The sequence below is a fragment of the Chiloscyllium plagiosum genome, unplaced genomic scaffold, assembly GCF_037043375.1.
Source record: "Chiloscyllium plagiosum isolate Xiang-an unplaced genomic scaffold, Cpla_swu_hap1 HiC_scaffold_30, whole genome shotgun sequence".
Lineage (NCBI taxonomy): Eukaryota > Metazoa > Chordata > Chondrichthyes > Orectolobiformes > Hemiscylliidae > Chiloscyllium > Chiloscyllium plagiosum.
Window position 1 is genome coordinate 16821194 of NW_028270168.1, and position 14755 is coordinate 16835948.

At 40.6% G+C, this 14755-nt stretch overlaps 1 protein-coding gene across 3 annotated transcripts in view; it reads right to left on the reverse strand.

The window, feature by feature from the left end:
* Positions 1–6825: 6825 nt before the first annotated feature.
* The window catches only part of pabpc4 (poly(A) binding protein, cytoplasmic 4 (inducible form)), a 44868-nt gene continuing 36938 nt past the window's right edge, over positions 6826–14755 (reverse strand). For all 3 annotated transcript variants that reach the window (XM_043717442.2, XM_043717443.2, XM_087976776.1), the window contains 5 exons: positions 14427–14566; positions 11979–12072; positions 11625–11755; positions 10650–10758; positions 6826–7280 (listed from right to left, as the gene is read on the reverse strand). In XM_043717442.2, the coding sequence (XP_043573377.1) occupies positions 10672–10758; positions 11625–11755; positions 11979–12072; positions 14427–14566 (452 nt within the window). In that variant the 3' untranslated portion in view covers positions 6826–7280; positions 10650–10671. The remainder of the gene's footprint in view (positions 7281–10649; positions 10759–11624; positions 11756–11978; positions 12073–14426; positions 14567–14755) is intronic.

Here is a 14755-nt window from a genome sequence, read left to right on the forward strand (position 1 = left end):
AACGTCGATTCTCCTGCTCCTTGGATGCTGCCTGACCCGCTGCGCTTTTCCAGCAACACATTTTCAGCTCTGATCTCCAGCATCTGCAGACCTCACTTTCTCCTCCAGGTAAGAGTTACAGGCAATCAAGGAAGAAGAGTAGCCTGCTCCACTATTCAATATCATAGCTGATCTGATTTCAACCTCAACTCTACGTTCCTGCATATCCATCTATCTACCTGTTTTAAAATAGATCCTGCATCCATTGCCTTTTGAGAAAGAGAATTCCAAAGACTTACAATCGTCTGAAGGATTTATTTTCCTCATCTCTGTCTTAAATTGGCATCTGAAGAAGGGCTCATGCCCGAAACGTCGATTCTCCTGCTCCTTGGATGCTGCCTGTCCTGTTGCGCTTTTCCAGCAACACATTTTCCTCTGATCTCCAGCATCTGCAGTCCTCACTTTCCCCTCGAAGATTTTAACCTACTGCAAATCCTCTTGCAAGGATGCCTTCCTCGAAGATGCTCTCTTCCTCCCTCCACAAGGATTTCAGTGAGTCCCTCTCTCACTGCACACCCCAGGTCATCTCCTCTGCCATTCCTGAAGAAGGGCTCATGCCCGAAACGTCGATTCTCCTGCTCCTTGGATGCTGCCTGACTTGCTACGCTTTTCCAGCAACACATTTTCAGCTTAAATTGGCACACTCCTATTTTTAAACTCTGAGCCCTAGTTCTAGATTCTTCCACAAAGTTGTACTCCAGTCTACTGACTGGAGTTAATCCATTCAAGATTTTAAAAATTTCCCCAAGCATTATTCAATTAAATCTTTAATGAGTTTTATTTCTGCATCGTAACAATTCCACACTTTCAAACTTTATACTAAAATTACTTGCAAGGGAAGGCTAGCGAGTTGGCTGGATGGCTAGTTTGCAAAGCAGCCTTAGGCCAACAGTTTGTGTTCAATTTCTGCCCTCACCTGAGATGTGATGACCCTAAGGTTAAACCATCACCAGTCTTCTTTCTCTGATGAGGTTAAAAATCACACACCAGGTTATAGTCCAACAGGTTTATTTGGAAGCACTAGCTTTCGAGGCACTGCCTCTTCATCGGGTGACAACCAAATAAACCTGTTGGACTATAACCTGGTGTTGTGTGATTTTTAACTTTGTACACACCAATCCAACACCAGCACCTCCACATCATTTTTGAATGAGAGAATAAAACTATGGTTACTTTACCTTATATCTGTTTCTGTCAGCTTTGTGTACTGGTTTCACTATAAAATATCTTTTGTCAGGTTCCTTCTCATTCAGTTCCTTTCTCAACTGGGTATTCCATAAAACCTTCGACACTGAAAATCAAGCTTCTGACCTCTTTTCTGCAGTGTTCCATGACTGGAACTTGTACATGAACCAAACTTAATGCAGGACATTAGTGACAGCCTTGGATTTATAATTTGATTTGGCAATAAAATACAGCAATATATTTATTTTTGCTTCACTGTAAATTGGTAATTAGCTCAAGTTTATTTTCAATTTCCTCAACTTTTAGCTATTTTTACACCTTTCATAGGGGAGGCATGGTGTTCCAGTTTCCTTTCAATATGTGGAATCTTGCAATTATCAACATATTTATAGAGATTGCAATTACAGCAGTTGTATCCTCTGGCTACTTCCTTCAATTGCCCCAATCAGTTTGTTACCATCCGCAAATCTAATTGAAAAGCAAAACAAGCTGAAAATGTTGAATGGCCTACTTTTATTCCCCAATTCCCAATGTACATTACCTTCCGTATAAAAAAAATTATCAATATCGTTCGGAAGTTGAGGTTGTACCAAATAGACAATGAGGGTCTCAGGTTCAATCACTAACCTACACTTGAGTGGATTTTATTAGGAACTACAATCAGGATCACAAACTTTCAGTCAGAGAAGGGAGAGATACCCAGTGACATCTGCAAAGTGTGCATACATGAAAGTGGGCATGGACAGCACTGGGCCTCCATATGATGTTGAATAGCTAATATATTGAATGCTCAATGGAGACACTTGGACAAAACACCAGTTGGCATCTGATTGCTTCGAAACAATATTCCAAAGAGAACCTCTTCAGGAATGGGATTAAAAAGTAGGAAGAAATATCAAGTTTATTCTTATAGATCTCAAACCTAAATTTGTTTGAACGGATTTGTTATCAATCGTTATGATTTAATTAATATATTCTCTTAGCACTTCCCTAATGCTGGAAACTCTTCTATTTATAGATATGGGCGATATATAACAGTTTTATTAAATGAAAAACAAATTCAGTTTCATAAACTGGAATTATCCATTTCCAGATGTGTTGTGGTTCTGTTCGCCGAGCTGGGAATTTGTGTTCCAGACATTTCGACCCCTGTCTAGGTGACATCCTCAGTGCTCGGGAGCCTCCTGTGAAGCGCTTCTGTGATGTTTCCTCCAGCATTTATAGTGGTTTGAATCTGCCGCTTTCGGTTGTCAGTTCCAGATGTCCGCTGCAGTGATCGGTATGTTGGGTCCAGGTCAATGTGCTTATTGATTGAATCTGTGGATGAATGCCATGCCTCTAGGAATTCCCTGGCTGTTCTGTTTGGCTTGTCCTATAATAATAGTGTTGTCCCAGTCGAATTCATGTTGCTTGTCATCTGCATGTGTGGCTACTAAGGATAGCTGGTCGTGTCGTTTCGTGGCTAGTTGGTGTTCATGGATGTGGATCGTTAGCGGTCATCCTGTTTGTCCTATGTAGTGTTTTGTGCAGTCCTTGCATGGGATTTTGTACACTACATTGGTTTTGCTCATGCTGGGTATCGGGTCCTTCGTTCTGGTGAGTTGTTGTCTGAGAGTGGCTGTTGGTTTGTGTGCTGTTATGAGTCCTAGTGGTCGCAGTATTCTGCCTGTCAGTTCGGAAATGCTCTTGATGTATAGTAGTGTGGCTAGTCCTTTGGGTTGCAGCATGTCCTCATTCCGTTGTCTTTCCCTTAGGCATCTGTTGATGAAATTGCACGGGTATCCGTTTTTGGGGAATACATTGTATAGGTGTTGTTCTTCCTCTTTTTGCAGTTCTGGTGTACTGCAGTGTGTTGTGGCCCTTTTGAATAGTGTCTTGATGCAACTTCTTGTGTGTGTGTTGGGGTGGTTGCTTTCGTAGTTCAGGACTTAGTCTGTGTGTGGCTTTCCCGTATACCTTTGTGGTGAATTCTCCGTTCGGTGTTCTCTGTACCATCACGTCTAGGAATGGAAGTTGGTTGTCCTTTTCTTCCTCTCTAGTGAATCGGATTCCTGTGAGTGTGGCGTTGATGATCCGATGTATGTTCTCTATTTCTGTGTTTTTAATGATTACAAAGGTGTCATCCACATATCTGACCCAGAGTTGGGGTTGAATTTGCGGTAAGACTGTTTGTTCTAATCTTTGCATTAACGCTTCTGCTATGAGCCCAGAGATGGGTGAGCCCATGGGTGTGCCGTTGATTTGTTCATATATTTGGTTGTTGAATGTGAAGTGTGTTGTGAGGCACAGGTCCAGTAGTTTGAGTATGCCGTCTTTGTTGATAGGTTCAACATCCTGTTGTCTGTTCTGTATGTCCAATAGGTTGGCTATTGTTTCTCTGGCTAGGGTTTTGTCGATAGAGGTGAACAGTGCCGTTACATTGAATGAGACCATGGTTTCTTCCTTGTCTATGTGTATATTTCTGATGATGTCCAAGAATTGATTGTATAGAGTGTCTGGATCCGCTGATCAGGTGTTTCAGTTTCTGCTGTAGTTCTTTAGCCAGTTTGTGTGATGGTATCCCTGGTAGTGATACTGTGGGTCTGAGTTGGATGTCTGGTTTGTGCACTTTAGGTGCTAAAGAACTACAGCAGAAACTGAAACACCTGATCAGCGGATCCAGACATGCTATACAATCAACACAGGAATTCTTGGACATCAGAAATATACACATAGACAAGGAAGAAACCATGGTCTCATTCGATGTAACGGCACTGTTCACCTCTATCAACAAAACCCTAGCCAGAGAAACAATAGCCAATCTGCTGGACACACAGAACAGATAACAGGACGTTGAACCTATCAACAAAGACAGCATACTCAAACTACTGGACCTGTGCCTCACAACACATTTCACATTCAACAACCAAATATATGAACAAATCAACGGCACACCCATGGGCTCACCCATCTCTGGGCTCATAGCAGAAGCAGTAATGCAAAGATTAGAACAAACAGTCTTAGTGCAAATTCAACCCAAACTCTGGGTCAGATATGTGGATGACACCTTTGTAATCATTAAAAACACAGAAATAGAGAACATACACCGGATCATCAACACCACACTCACAGGAATCCGATTCACTAGAGAGGAAGAAAAGGATAACCAACTCCCATTCCTAGACGTGATGGTACAGGAGAACACCGAACGGAGAATTCACCACAAAGGTATACAGGAAAGCCACACACACAGACCAAGTCCTGAACTACGAAAGCAACCACCCCGACACACACAAAAGAAGTTGCATCAAGACACTATTCAAAAGGGCCACAACACACTGCAGTACACCAGAACTGCAAAAAGAGGAAGAAGAACACCGATACAATGTATTCCCCAAAATCGGATACCCGTGCAATTTCATCAACAGATGTCTAAGGGAAAGGCAACGGAATGAGGACATGCCGCAACCCAAAGGACGAGCCACACTACCATACAAGAGCATTTCCGAACTGACAGGCAGACTACTGCGACCACTAGGACTCAAAGCACACAAACCAACAGCCACTCTCAGACAACTCACCAGAACGAAGGACCCGATACCCAGCATGAGCAAAACCAATGTCGTGTACAAAATCCCATGCAAGGACTGCACAAAACACTACACAGGACAAATAGAAAGACAGCTAACGATCCGCATCCATGAACACCAACTAGCCACGAAACGACACGACCAGCTATCCTTAGTAGCCACACACGCAGATGACAAGCAACATGAATTCGACTGGGACAACACTACTTTAATAGAACAAGCCAAACAGAGAACAGCCAGGGAATTCCTAGAGGGATGGCACTCATCCACAGATTCAATCAATAAGCACATCAACCTGGACCCAATATACTGATCACTGCAACGGACAGCTGGAACTGACAACCGAAAGCGGCAGATTCAAACCACTATAAATGCTGGAGGAAACATCACAGAAGTGCTTCAGAGGAGGTTCCCAAGCACCGAGGATGTCACCTAGACAGGGGACGAAACGTCTGGAACACAAATTCCCAGCTCGGCGAACAGAACCACAACAACAAGCACCCGAGCTACAAATCTTCTCACAAACTTTGAATTTCCAGATTTGTTCAGTAGGTCACAGTTCTGACCCATCAGGACTCCATGATTTATATTTTCACAATTTCCCCATGTCATTTATACACAAGGCCTGTAATCCTATGTTAACTTTGCAGGTTATGGCACATAATCAGAAAATAAAATCAATCCTTAGTTACAGTACCTAAATTGCATGAAAAAAATGCCTGACACCACCACATGAAATGCACTTTTTACGCTCTTGGATCATGAAACCAGGTTGCATCCTGATATTGGAACAGTAAGACATCCAGAGAAGACAGAATTAACTTTGTGTTCCTTAAGTCAAGAAGCATTTTGTTAAGCCTAAAATGATACATTTTCAAGACAAGCTTTTGTTGATTTTGAGTTTTATCACTTTAGAATTTCTTGAGCAATTTGCTCTGAAAACTGTCTTCTATGTCACTAAGGGAAATTTGCTCCACAATGCAAAAAATTGCCTTGAAATTTAACCTTATTTTACTAGCTATCTGTAAAGGTTTAGAAGATAGGATTGTTGATTTGACTATTATAGAAAAATGGACTTTTTAAGCTAAAACGAGCATATTATGTATGTTTCCAGTCATTTGTTTGGAACAATTATTCATAATGTAAAATGTTTAAATTCTAATGTCAAAGGAATGGGCTGATCTGTATGATTGATGCCAAATCGGCCTTAAAATGAAATCCTGATTAATATTTGTGCTGTTAATTAATGTTGCTGGCTGTAGCTGCTGTATTCCTGTTTGATTTGTATCATGAAAGGTTTCCAGATTTTCTTATGACATCAAGTGGAAGCAAAGACAAAACTGGCAAATCCATGCATTATACCATGTTTGAATACAATGTTTATTTCAAGTGAAGCAGAAATGATCATTCAAAAGAAACTGTTACACTTTCACATTTGCTTGTCTTATATTCTCTCCTCCAAACTGAAGTGAATCTTCTCTTCTGAGACCAGTATTCTCAGTTTTCTAAACAACTATCAGGAGATGCACATTGATTCAGTTACATTTTTTCCCATTTGGAAAGTATTCACACAGTATTTTGTCTAACCATGGCGACAACACAGACTTCCCCATTATTGATGGAGAAACAGTACCATCACCTAGTTTTGAACTTAAGCATCCCGATGTCAGTTCACAGCCATGAAATATTTGTAACATTTTTATTAGAAGATTTCCTTTCAGCTCGGAGGAAATTGACCAAATTGAAAATGAGGGTGGAACAATAGTCGACTTGTATGATGGTGACAGACCCACTGATGTTGTGCAAGGCCAGAGCCCTGGAGTTCCTATCTGGTATCCACTGCTACTTCAATGAGAAACTGCAAATGTGTCAAGGTATTATCAGCATTCTATCATTATTTTAAAATAATTATTGTTTACTTCTGAAGTTCCACTTCCCTAATTTAAATAGTCAACTAAACTACAAAACCTAACAAATAAAACATATGTGAAAAGATCAAATCAAAGTGCAAATGATGACAACTGACACACTGTAGTGAAAGAGTTTTCTTTATTGGTTTCTCCCTTCCCCAATCAGAAACACACTTTTCCAGATTTAGGCAAACTTGAGTTTTAAAAATTAAAACACACCTTAATGATAAAAACTCAACTGCAAAATAAAATCTCGCTCCATTCTCATACCCTTAACCTTTTATTTCCTGTCCTTTAAAGAGAAGGAAAAAATAAATAAATCTATCCTGGCCACAGATATCCATTTTCAAAACAAAACAAGTTCTAAATCAAAGTGGTGCCCTGCTTGATAATTTTATAGTTGATTTATCAAAATATATTTCTTTTAAATTCTTAAGGTACATTTAAAATGTTTCAGGATCTGGTTATTTGAAATTTTGCAATGTTTTTTGTTTTTTTCTCAAAGCTAAGCACTATCCACGCATCCAGTCTGAATATATCTGAATCAAAACTTGTGGAATCCTTGGTTGTTGGCAATCTGCAAAGAAAAAAGTAAAACATTTCATTATCTGGCTCCTCTCCAACTGGAACTTTCCAATGACTGAATCTCCGATAGCTCCCCAACCCCACGTATCGTTGTTACTATATAAAAATACCCATGTTGTCAGTTAGAAGTGACTGCAAAAGAATTGTCTGCAAATTGAAGTACTTTTCCTTCAGTATTTGCAGTGAAAAAATCAAATGGTTCAAAGGTTGAAGCCTCAACATATTGCACTGTAAGTCAACAAGTTTTTATTTCATACTGACTAATTATCACAAACTGCAATAGGTAACCAGCATTATTGATTTACCAGAACCACCTTGCTGTGTGTCATATAACAGGAATATTACTGGAACTTAAAACTACAGTTCAAACAATGTTACTATTTTAAAATTAATAAAACTGATTGAATCCAAAGTAAAATACCAACTAGCAAACCAGTTAGTGAGTTTTGAGAAGATTTGTAGCTCAGGTTGAGGTTCTGGATGTAGGTTTGATCGCTGAGCTGAAAGGTTCATTTCCAGGCATTTTGTCACCCTAAGTAACATCTTCAGTGGGCCTCTGGGCGAAGCACTGTTGATAATTCCTGCTTTCTATTTATATGTTTGGGTTTCTTTGGGTTGGTGATGTCATTTCCTGTGGTGACATCATTTCCTGTAGTGATGTAATTTCCCATTTTTTTCTCAGGGGGTAGTAGATGGGGTCTAACTCTACATGTTTGTTGATCTATCCCTTTGGACAGACATCAACACTTCCCATTCTGCACTCCAATCCTCCAACCAAAGTGTGTTGCTGGAAAAGCGCAGCGGGCATCTGCAGACCTCACTTTCTCCTCCAACCAAAGTGGACAACCTCCCACTTATTATAGTCTAACTGCCATTTCTTGATCGCTTACTCTGCAAAACTCCTTGCAGCCTCTTTGAAACCTCCTCAAACTCACATTTTTAGTTTGACATCCACAAAAACTTGGAAATTAATGCATTATTGCATTAATGTAACACAGCAATCTGCTGGAGTGAAGATTAATGTAAAGTAGAAATTTAATATCTTTGTCGTGCTCAGGAAATTCACCTGAAATGAGTAGCAGAAATTCAACAGCACTAAACAATCCTTAATTGCACTTACTTCTAACAAAACTAAAAATGTTTTTATCATTGCTACTGCAAATGTCTGTCTTCACCAATAACCTACTGGCTACTTTGATAGCAGGTTCTAATGTCTCACAACTCAGTACTGATCCCTTTTGTGACAACCATGTTTATTTAACTGTATGAGTATTTGTGGTCAAGTCTTACTTGTCCTTGCACAACCATAAGCCATATGACTTGTTTTACCATGAACTCATTTTCCTTGGGAACATCCAGACTTCGTTTCCATCAAGATGGTTTTAAAACCATTCTATTTTGTCATAACCCTGCTTTCTAGGACAATCCTTGTCCAGCTTCCTAAACAAAGCTCTTGAAATCTGAGACTAGAATTAAATCCTTGGTGACTTTGATTTGTCTGATGAGTTAAATCTAATAATATTATAGTCACTTTTGCACAAATAATCCCCCTGAGGTCTAATACTGTATAAAGTAACCAATCACCATTAGTACACTGTTGTTAGAAGAATTGTCCTCCAATGAATCTGGAAATACTCCACATTTCTCAGAAGTATTTAAAAAATACTTTTGTTCGAGAAATTGTCACAAATTCTTCAGCAAAAGGAAAACATAACCTAGATTCTGACCCTGCTGGAAACAGTTTGTATAAATCAGCAATGAAAAACAAATACTGATCCAAGTAAAACTTTAATCCGATCACTTTATTTGTTGGAGTTCCCTTCCTCTTTCACAGGCACTTGTGATATATATTTTTTGATGATATTGGACAAACTCTCATGTCACTTTTCTGGTTGGGTTCAAAACTCCCATGTCACTTTTCTGTTCCTATAGTTTTGCTTAGTTCTCCAGGAACTATGGTCCCCTTGTCCTGAAGGCTAGAAAAAATATCAGTCATAGGCACAGAGTCATAGAGCATGAAAACAGACTCCACCCTCTTGATCTGACCTACCTGTCCATCTTCCTTCCCACCAATCCACTCCACACTTTCCACTGACTGATCACAAACACCTACCTTTGCCCACCTATTGCCATCCCACTTACCTTTCCCCTAGCCCAACCCCATTTATTTTTCAGCCCTTCCCCTTCACCTTCTGATGAAACGTTTTGCGTAAAATATCAACTCCCTTGCTCCTCAATGTTGCCTGACCTGCTATGTTTCCAACTACACACTTTATAGATTCGAACAGACTCTTCCATCCAACTAATCCATGCCAATTATGTTTCTAAACCAAACTCGTCCCAATTACCTGCATTTGGCCCATATCCCTCCAAAGTCTTCCTATTCATGAACTTATCCAAATATCTTTTAAATGTTATAATTGTATCTACATCCACCACTTCCTCTGGCAGTTCATTCCACACATGAACTACTGTGTTAAAAAAAAAAGGTGCCTCTCATGTCCTTTTTAAATCATTCTCCTCTTATCTTAAAAATATGTCCCCCGGGTTTGAATTTCCCCACCCTAGGGAAAAGACTGCAGTGAAAAAGGTCCCAGCCCAACCAACCTCCCCTTATAACTCAAACCTTCCATTCCTGGCAATATCCTGCTAAATCTTTTCTGAACCCTCTCCAATTTAATAATATCCATCCTAAAGTAGGATGAGCAGAACCGCACACAGTACTCCAGAAGATACCTCACTAACATTCTGTACAACCTCTAAATGACATTTCATATCTTGTACTCAAAAGATCTGAACAATGAAGGTAAGTGTGCTAAACACCTTAACCACCTTGTCTACCTGTGACAGAAATTTCAAATAATTATTTACCTGAACCCCTAGGTCTCTCTGTTCTACCACAAATTGTACAAGTCTTGCCTATGTTTGTTTTACCAAAATATAATACATCACATTTATTCAAATTAAACTCCATCTGCCAATCCTCAACCCATTGCCCAACTGATCAAGATCTCTGTAATCTTAGATAATCTTTGTCATTGTCCACTATTCTATCAATTTTGGTGTCATCCACAAACTTACTAACTATGCCTCCTATATTCTCATCCAAATCATTTATATAAATGAGAAAGAAAAGTGGGCCCAATAACGAACGCTGTGGAACACCACTGGGTCACAGGCCACCAGTTCAAAAAAACAACCATCCACCACCACTCTCTATCTCTTACCATCAAGTCAATTTGTATTCAACTGGCAAGCTCATCCTGAATCCCATGTGATCTATGGGAACCCCTCCACCAATTAAATTAGTCAACAAAAAACTGACCTATATTGGAGGTCAATCAATGATTCAAACTCTTACCATTGCACATCTCATTCCCAAATTAGGATGTAGCTACAACCACAGCTGCCTTCTGGGCAGCCTCTTTCTTGGCTTGATGGGCTTGTAGTACGGCCACAGCTTCTTCAACCTGCAGAAGACAGATTGCATATACACACAAATCACAACTCGCTATACAACGTGTACAGCATTCCATGAAATGGGGCAGCATGGCACGGTGGCTCAGTGGTTAGCACTAATAGCGCCAGGGACCCGGGTTCAATTCCAGCCAATGGCAACTGTGTGTGCGGAGTTTGCACATTCTCCCCATGCCTGTGTGGTTTCCTCCAAGTGCTCCGGTTCCCTCCCGCAATCCAAAGATGTGCAGGTTAGGTGAAGTGGCCATGCTAAATTGCCCACAGTGTTCAGGGGAGTGTAGGTTAACTGCATTAGACACGAGAAATGTAGAGTAATAGGGTAAGGATACTCTTTGGAGGGTCAGTGTGGACTTGTTGGGTCCAATGGCCTGTTTCCACACTGTAGGCATTCTATGATTCTAAGTAATATTTCTCAATATTTTAATAAAAGTTGTTAGATATCTTTCTTTGAAATTTCACTTGCATGAAAAAGATCAAGTCTTCAAAAAGTCTAAACTAGTGAATTATTGCTAGGCACCCAGCCTGTACTGGGCTTTCACATCCAAATACCCCTGCATGTCCTGGAAAACCTAACCATGTATAAATTTTATTTGTTGTGTGGAAAAATCACCCTCAGATTCTGCTATTGTCAATGGACCAGCCCACAATTAGAAAGGAGGATCTGAAAATGAGCCTCCACAGGAACAAGCAAATTGTGAGGCAGCTTTAAAATCCAGAGAGATGGGTGTATTTTTTGCTGAAAACCATTTTTATCTCAGCCCAGGCAATGTCCTATTATCTTTAAAATTATAGCAGTCATTTGGATATTAAAGCGAGTCTTTACCAACAGCCACATAATAATTAATCTGAATCAGTATACCTTTGACCGGAGTGATTCTGGGGACTCCAACATGTGTAGCAGCTCGGAGTTATCTATCTCTAGGAGCATTCCAGTGATCTTTCCGGCCAAGGAAGGGTGCATACTCTGGATCAAGGGGAATAGACGTTCACCTGAAAATGGAACAGAACAGGATAGGTCTGTCAATGAATTGAATTCAACAGCAGATAATTGAGAAGTCAATGCATGCTTACCAATCACTTTGCATTTGTATTAAATAATCCAGCACTTTTGATTTCCAATGATGTCTCAATATTTGACAACTCAAAACCATACCTAATACTTGGTTAATTTTTATTGCAGCCACATGGCAGATGGGCTTCAGATTTCACTTACCCAGCATCTGCTTCTGTTCCTGAGGAGGGGCTGCAGCAAGCATGGAGGCAGTCAGAGGTTCCTGTCCTTGTACAAGCACTGCAGATTGAGAGGGCTTAAAAATCACAGTAATTAATAAGCTAAATGGTTTCTCTCTTTCCCCCCACCACCAAGAGCATTCCATTACCAAACGTTAGACAAGGCACAATAGCCAACTTCCATACGAGAACTCTTGCAACAGTTAGTATGAGTGTTTACTAGACTAATTTATTTTTAAATTCATTTATGGGAATGTGGGCCTACATTTATTGCCCTTCCCAAATTTCTGCTGAAAAGGTAGTGACATGGATAAACTTTCCCCCAGTTTTCCTAATACACCAGGGTTACATCTGTTGGTTATCCTTGGTAGGTAGCAGTTAAGATAACATCTACTTCCTGAAGATTGGCACATTTTGCCAACAAGATTATGTTGGCCAGCTGCCTTCCTGAACTACTGCAGTCCATCTACTTTGCATCTATCTATAATGCCATTAGGCAGGGATTTCTAAGATTTAAACCAGGCAACACTGAAGGAATAGCAATATACTTTCAAGTCAGAATGTTGAGTGGCTTGGAGGGTAATTTTGCAAGTGGTGGTATTGCTATGTATCTGCTGCTCTCATCTTTTTAGATATTAGTGGCTGTAGGTTTGGAAGTTATGTGCACCAAGCCTTGGTGAATTTCTGTGGCGCATTTTATAGATGGTACACTGGGCGTCAGTGATGCAGGAAGTAAATATTTGTGAATGTGGCATCAGTCAAGCAGGCTTCTTTATTGTGAATGGTGTCAAGCTTGTTGGAGCTGCAGTCACCCAGGCAAGTGGGGAGAATTCCAACGCACTCCTGATTTATGCCTTGTAGATAGAGAGATGATTTTCGGAAGGGAAGAGAAGACTTGCTCACGACATGATGCCAGATCTCTGACCTGCTCTTGTAGCCACAGTGCTAATATTGCTAGTCCTGTTTAGTTTCAATGGTAACCTCCAGGATGTTGACAGTGGCGGATTCAGTGATAGTAATGGCATTGAATGCCTTGGGGGATGGCTAGATAGTCACCGTTTGGCCCTTGCATGGCATGAATCTTGCTTGCCACATCAGTCCAAACCTGGATACTGCCTCAGTATCCTCAGTATTGCTGCTTTTAGGCATGGATTGCTTCATCGCAAATGGTGAACACTAAAGTCAGAAGCAAACATCCTCACTTCTGACCTTGAGGAGGAGGGAAGGTCAATGATGAAGCTGAAGATGGTAAGACCAAGGACACTACCCTGAAGAATGCCTGCAGAGATGTCCTGAAGCTGAGCTATTCGAGATCCAGCAACCACAACCAACTTCCTTCTGCCAGACAGGACTTCAACCAGTGGAGAAACTTCCCCAGACTCCTATCCATTCTAGTTTTGCTAGGGACCCTTGATGCCACAGTCAGTCAAACGTGATACTGCTGTCAAGGGCAGTCACTCTCACCTCACCTCTGGACTTCAGCTTTATTGTCCATGTTTGAAGTAAGGCTGTAATGAAAACAGGAGCAGGGTGATTCTGGTGGAACCCAAATTGAGTGTCAGTGAGCAGGTTATTGCTATGCAAGTGCTGCTTGATAGCAGTGTTGATTACCTCTTCCATAATTTTTCTAATGGTCAGAGTAGACTGATTGGCAGTAAGTGGCCTGGTTGGATTTGTCCTGATGACGGTCAGAATATGGGTCCAGAGTGTGGTGCTGGAAAAGCACAGGAGGTCAGGGAGCATGCAAAGAGCAGGAGAATCTATGTTTCGGGCATAAGCCCTTAATCAGGAATGAAGCTTGTGGGCGAGGGGGCTGAGAGATAAATGGGAGAGGGGTGGTTTTGGCCCTTCTTGCTGAAGATTTATGCAAATTAATGAGCCTTATCTTTTGCAGTAATGTACTCAACTCTCCAATCATGGAGCAAAAACATGTTTGAGGAGCTCTCTTCTTCAGTGAATTGTTTAATTATCCACCACCATTCACAGCTAGATTTCGCAGGATTGCAGAGCTTAAATCGGATCCATTGGTTATGAAATCGCTTAATACTTTCTATCAATTGCTGTGGGTTTCCTCCGGGTGCTCCAGTTTCCTCCCACAGTCCAAAAATGTGCAGAATTAGGTGAATTGGCCATACTAAATTGCCCGTAGTGTTAGGTGAAGGGGTAAATGTAGGGGAATGGGTTTGGGTGGGTTGCTCTTCGGAGGGTCGATGTGGACTTGTTGGGCCGAAGGGCCTGTTTCCACACTATAAGTAATCTAATCTAATCTAATCTAATCATATTGTTTGGCTTGCAAGTTTTGTAGCTTCACCAGGTTAGCACCTTATTAGTGACCAAATGCAAAAAAATTATACTAGTTCAGTTTATCATGTACTCAATTCAGGTAATATTCCATCAATAACTGAATGGAAATTTCATAAACTTACAGTACCTGTTGTACGGCCATTTGAGGTTGTACTACTGATTGCTGTGGGTTGCGAACAGTGGGAGCGTACTTATAAGGTGGAACACCCCTTGGTGTCGGGCCAGCAATTCCAGGACGATGAGCCAGATTCTGAGTCGTTGATAATCCTAAAATACCAAGGCATAATTGAGATTTTCATAACAAGAAGTTGAACAAAAAGATCATTATTTATCATTAAATTGAACAAATCATCTCAATTCAAGGAATGTTGTTTCCATAATAGGTAATCAATACACCAGTAAAATGATTGAAATCAGATGACTATTGCCAGGCTTATGAAAAGCCATCTCCTATTA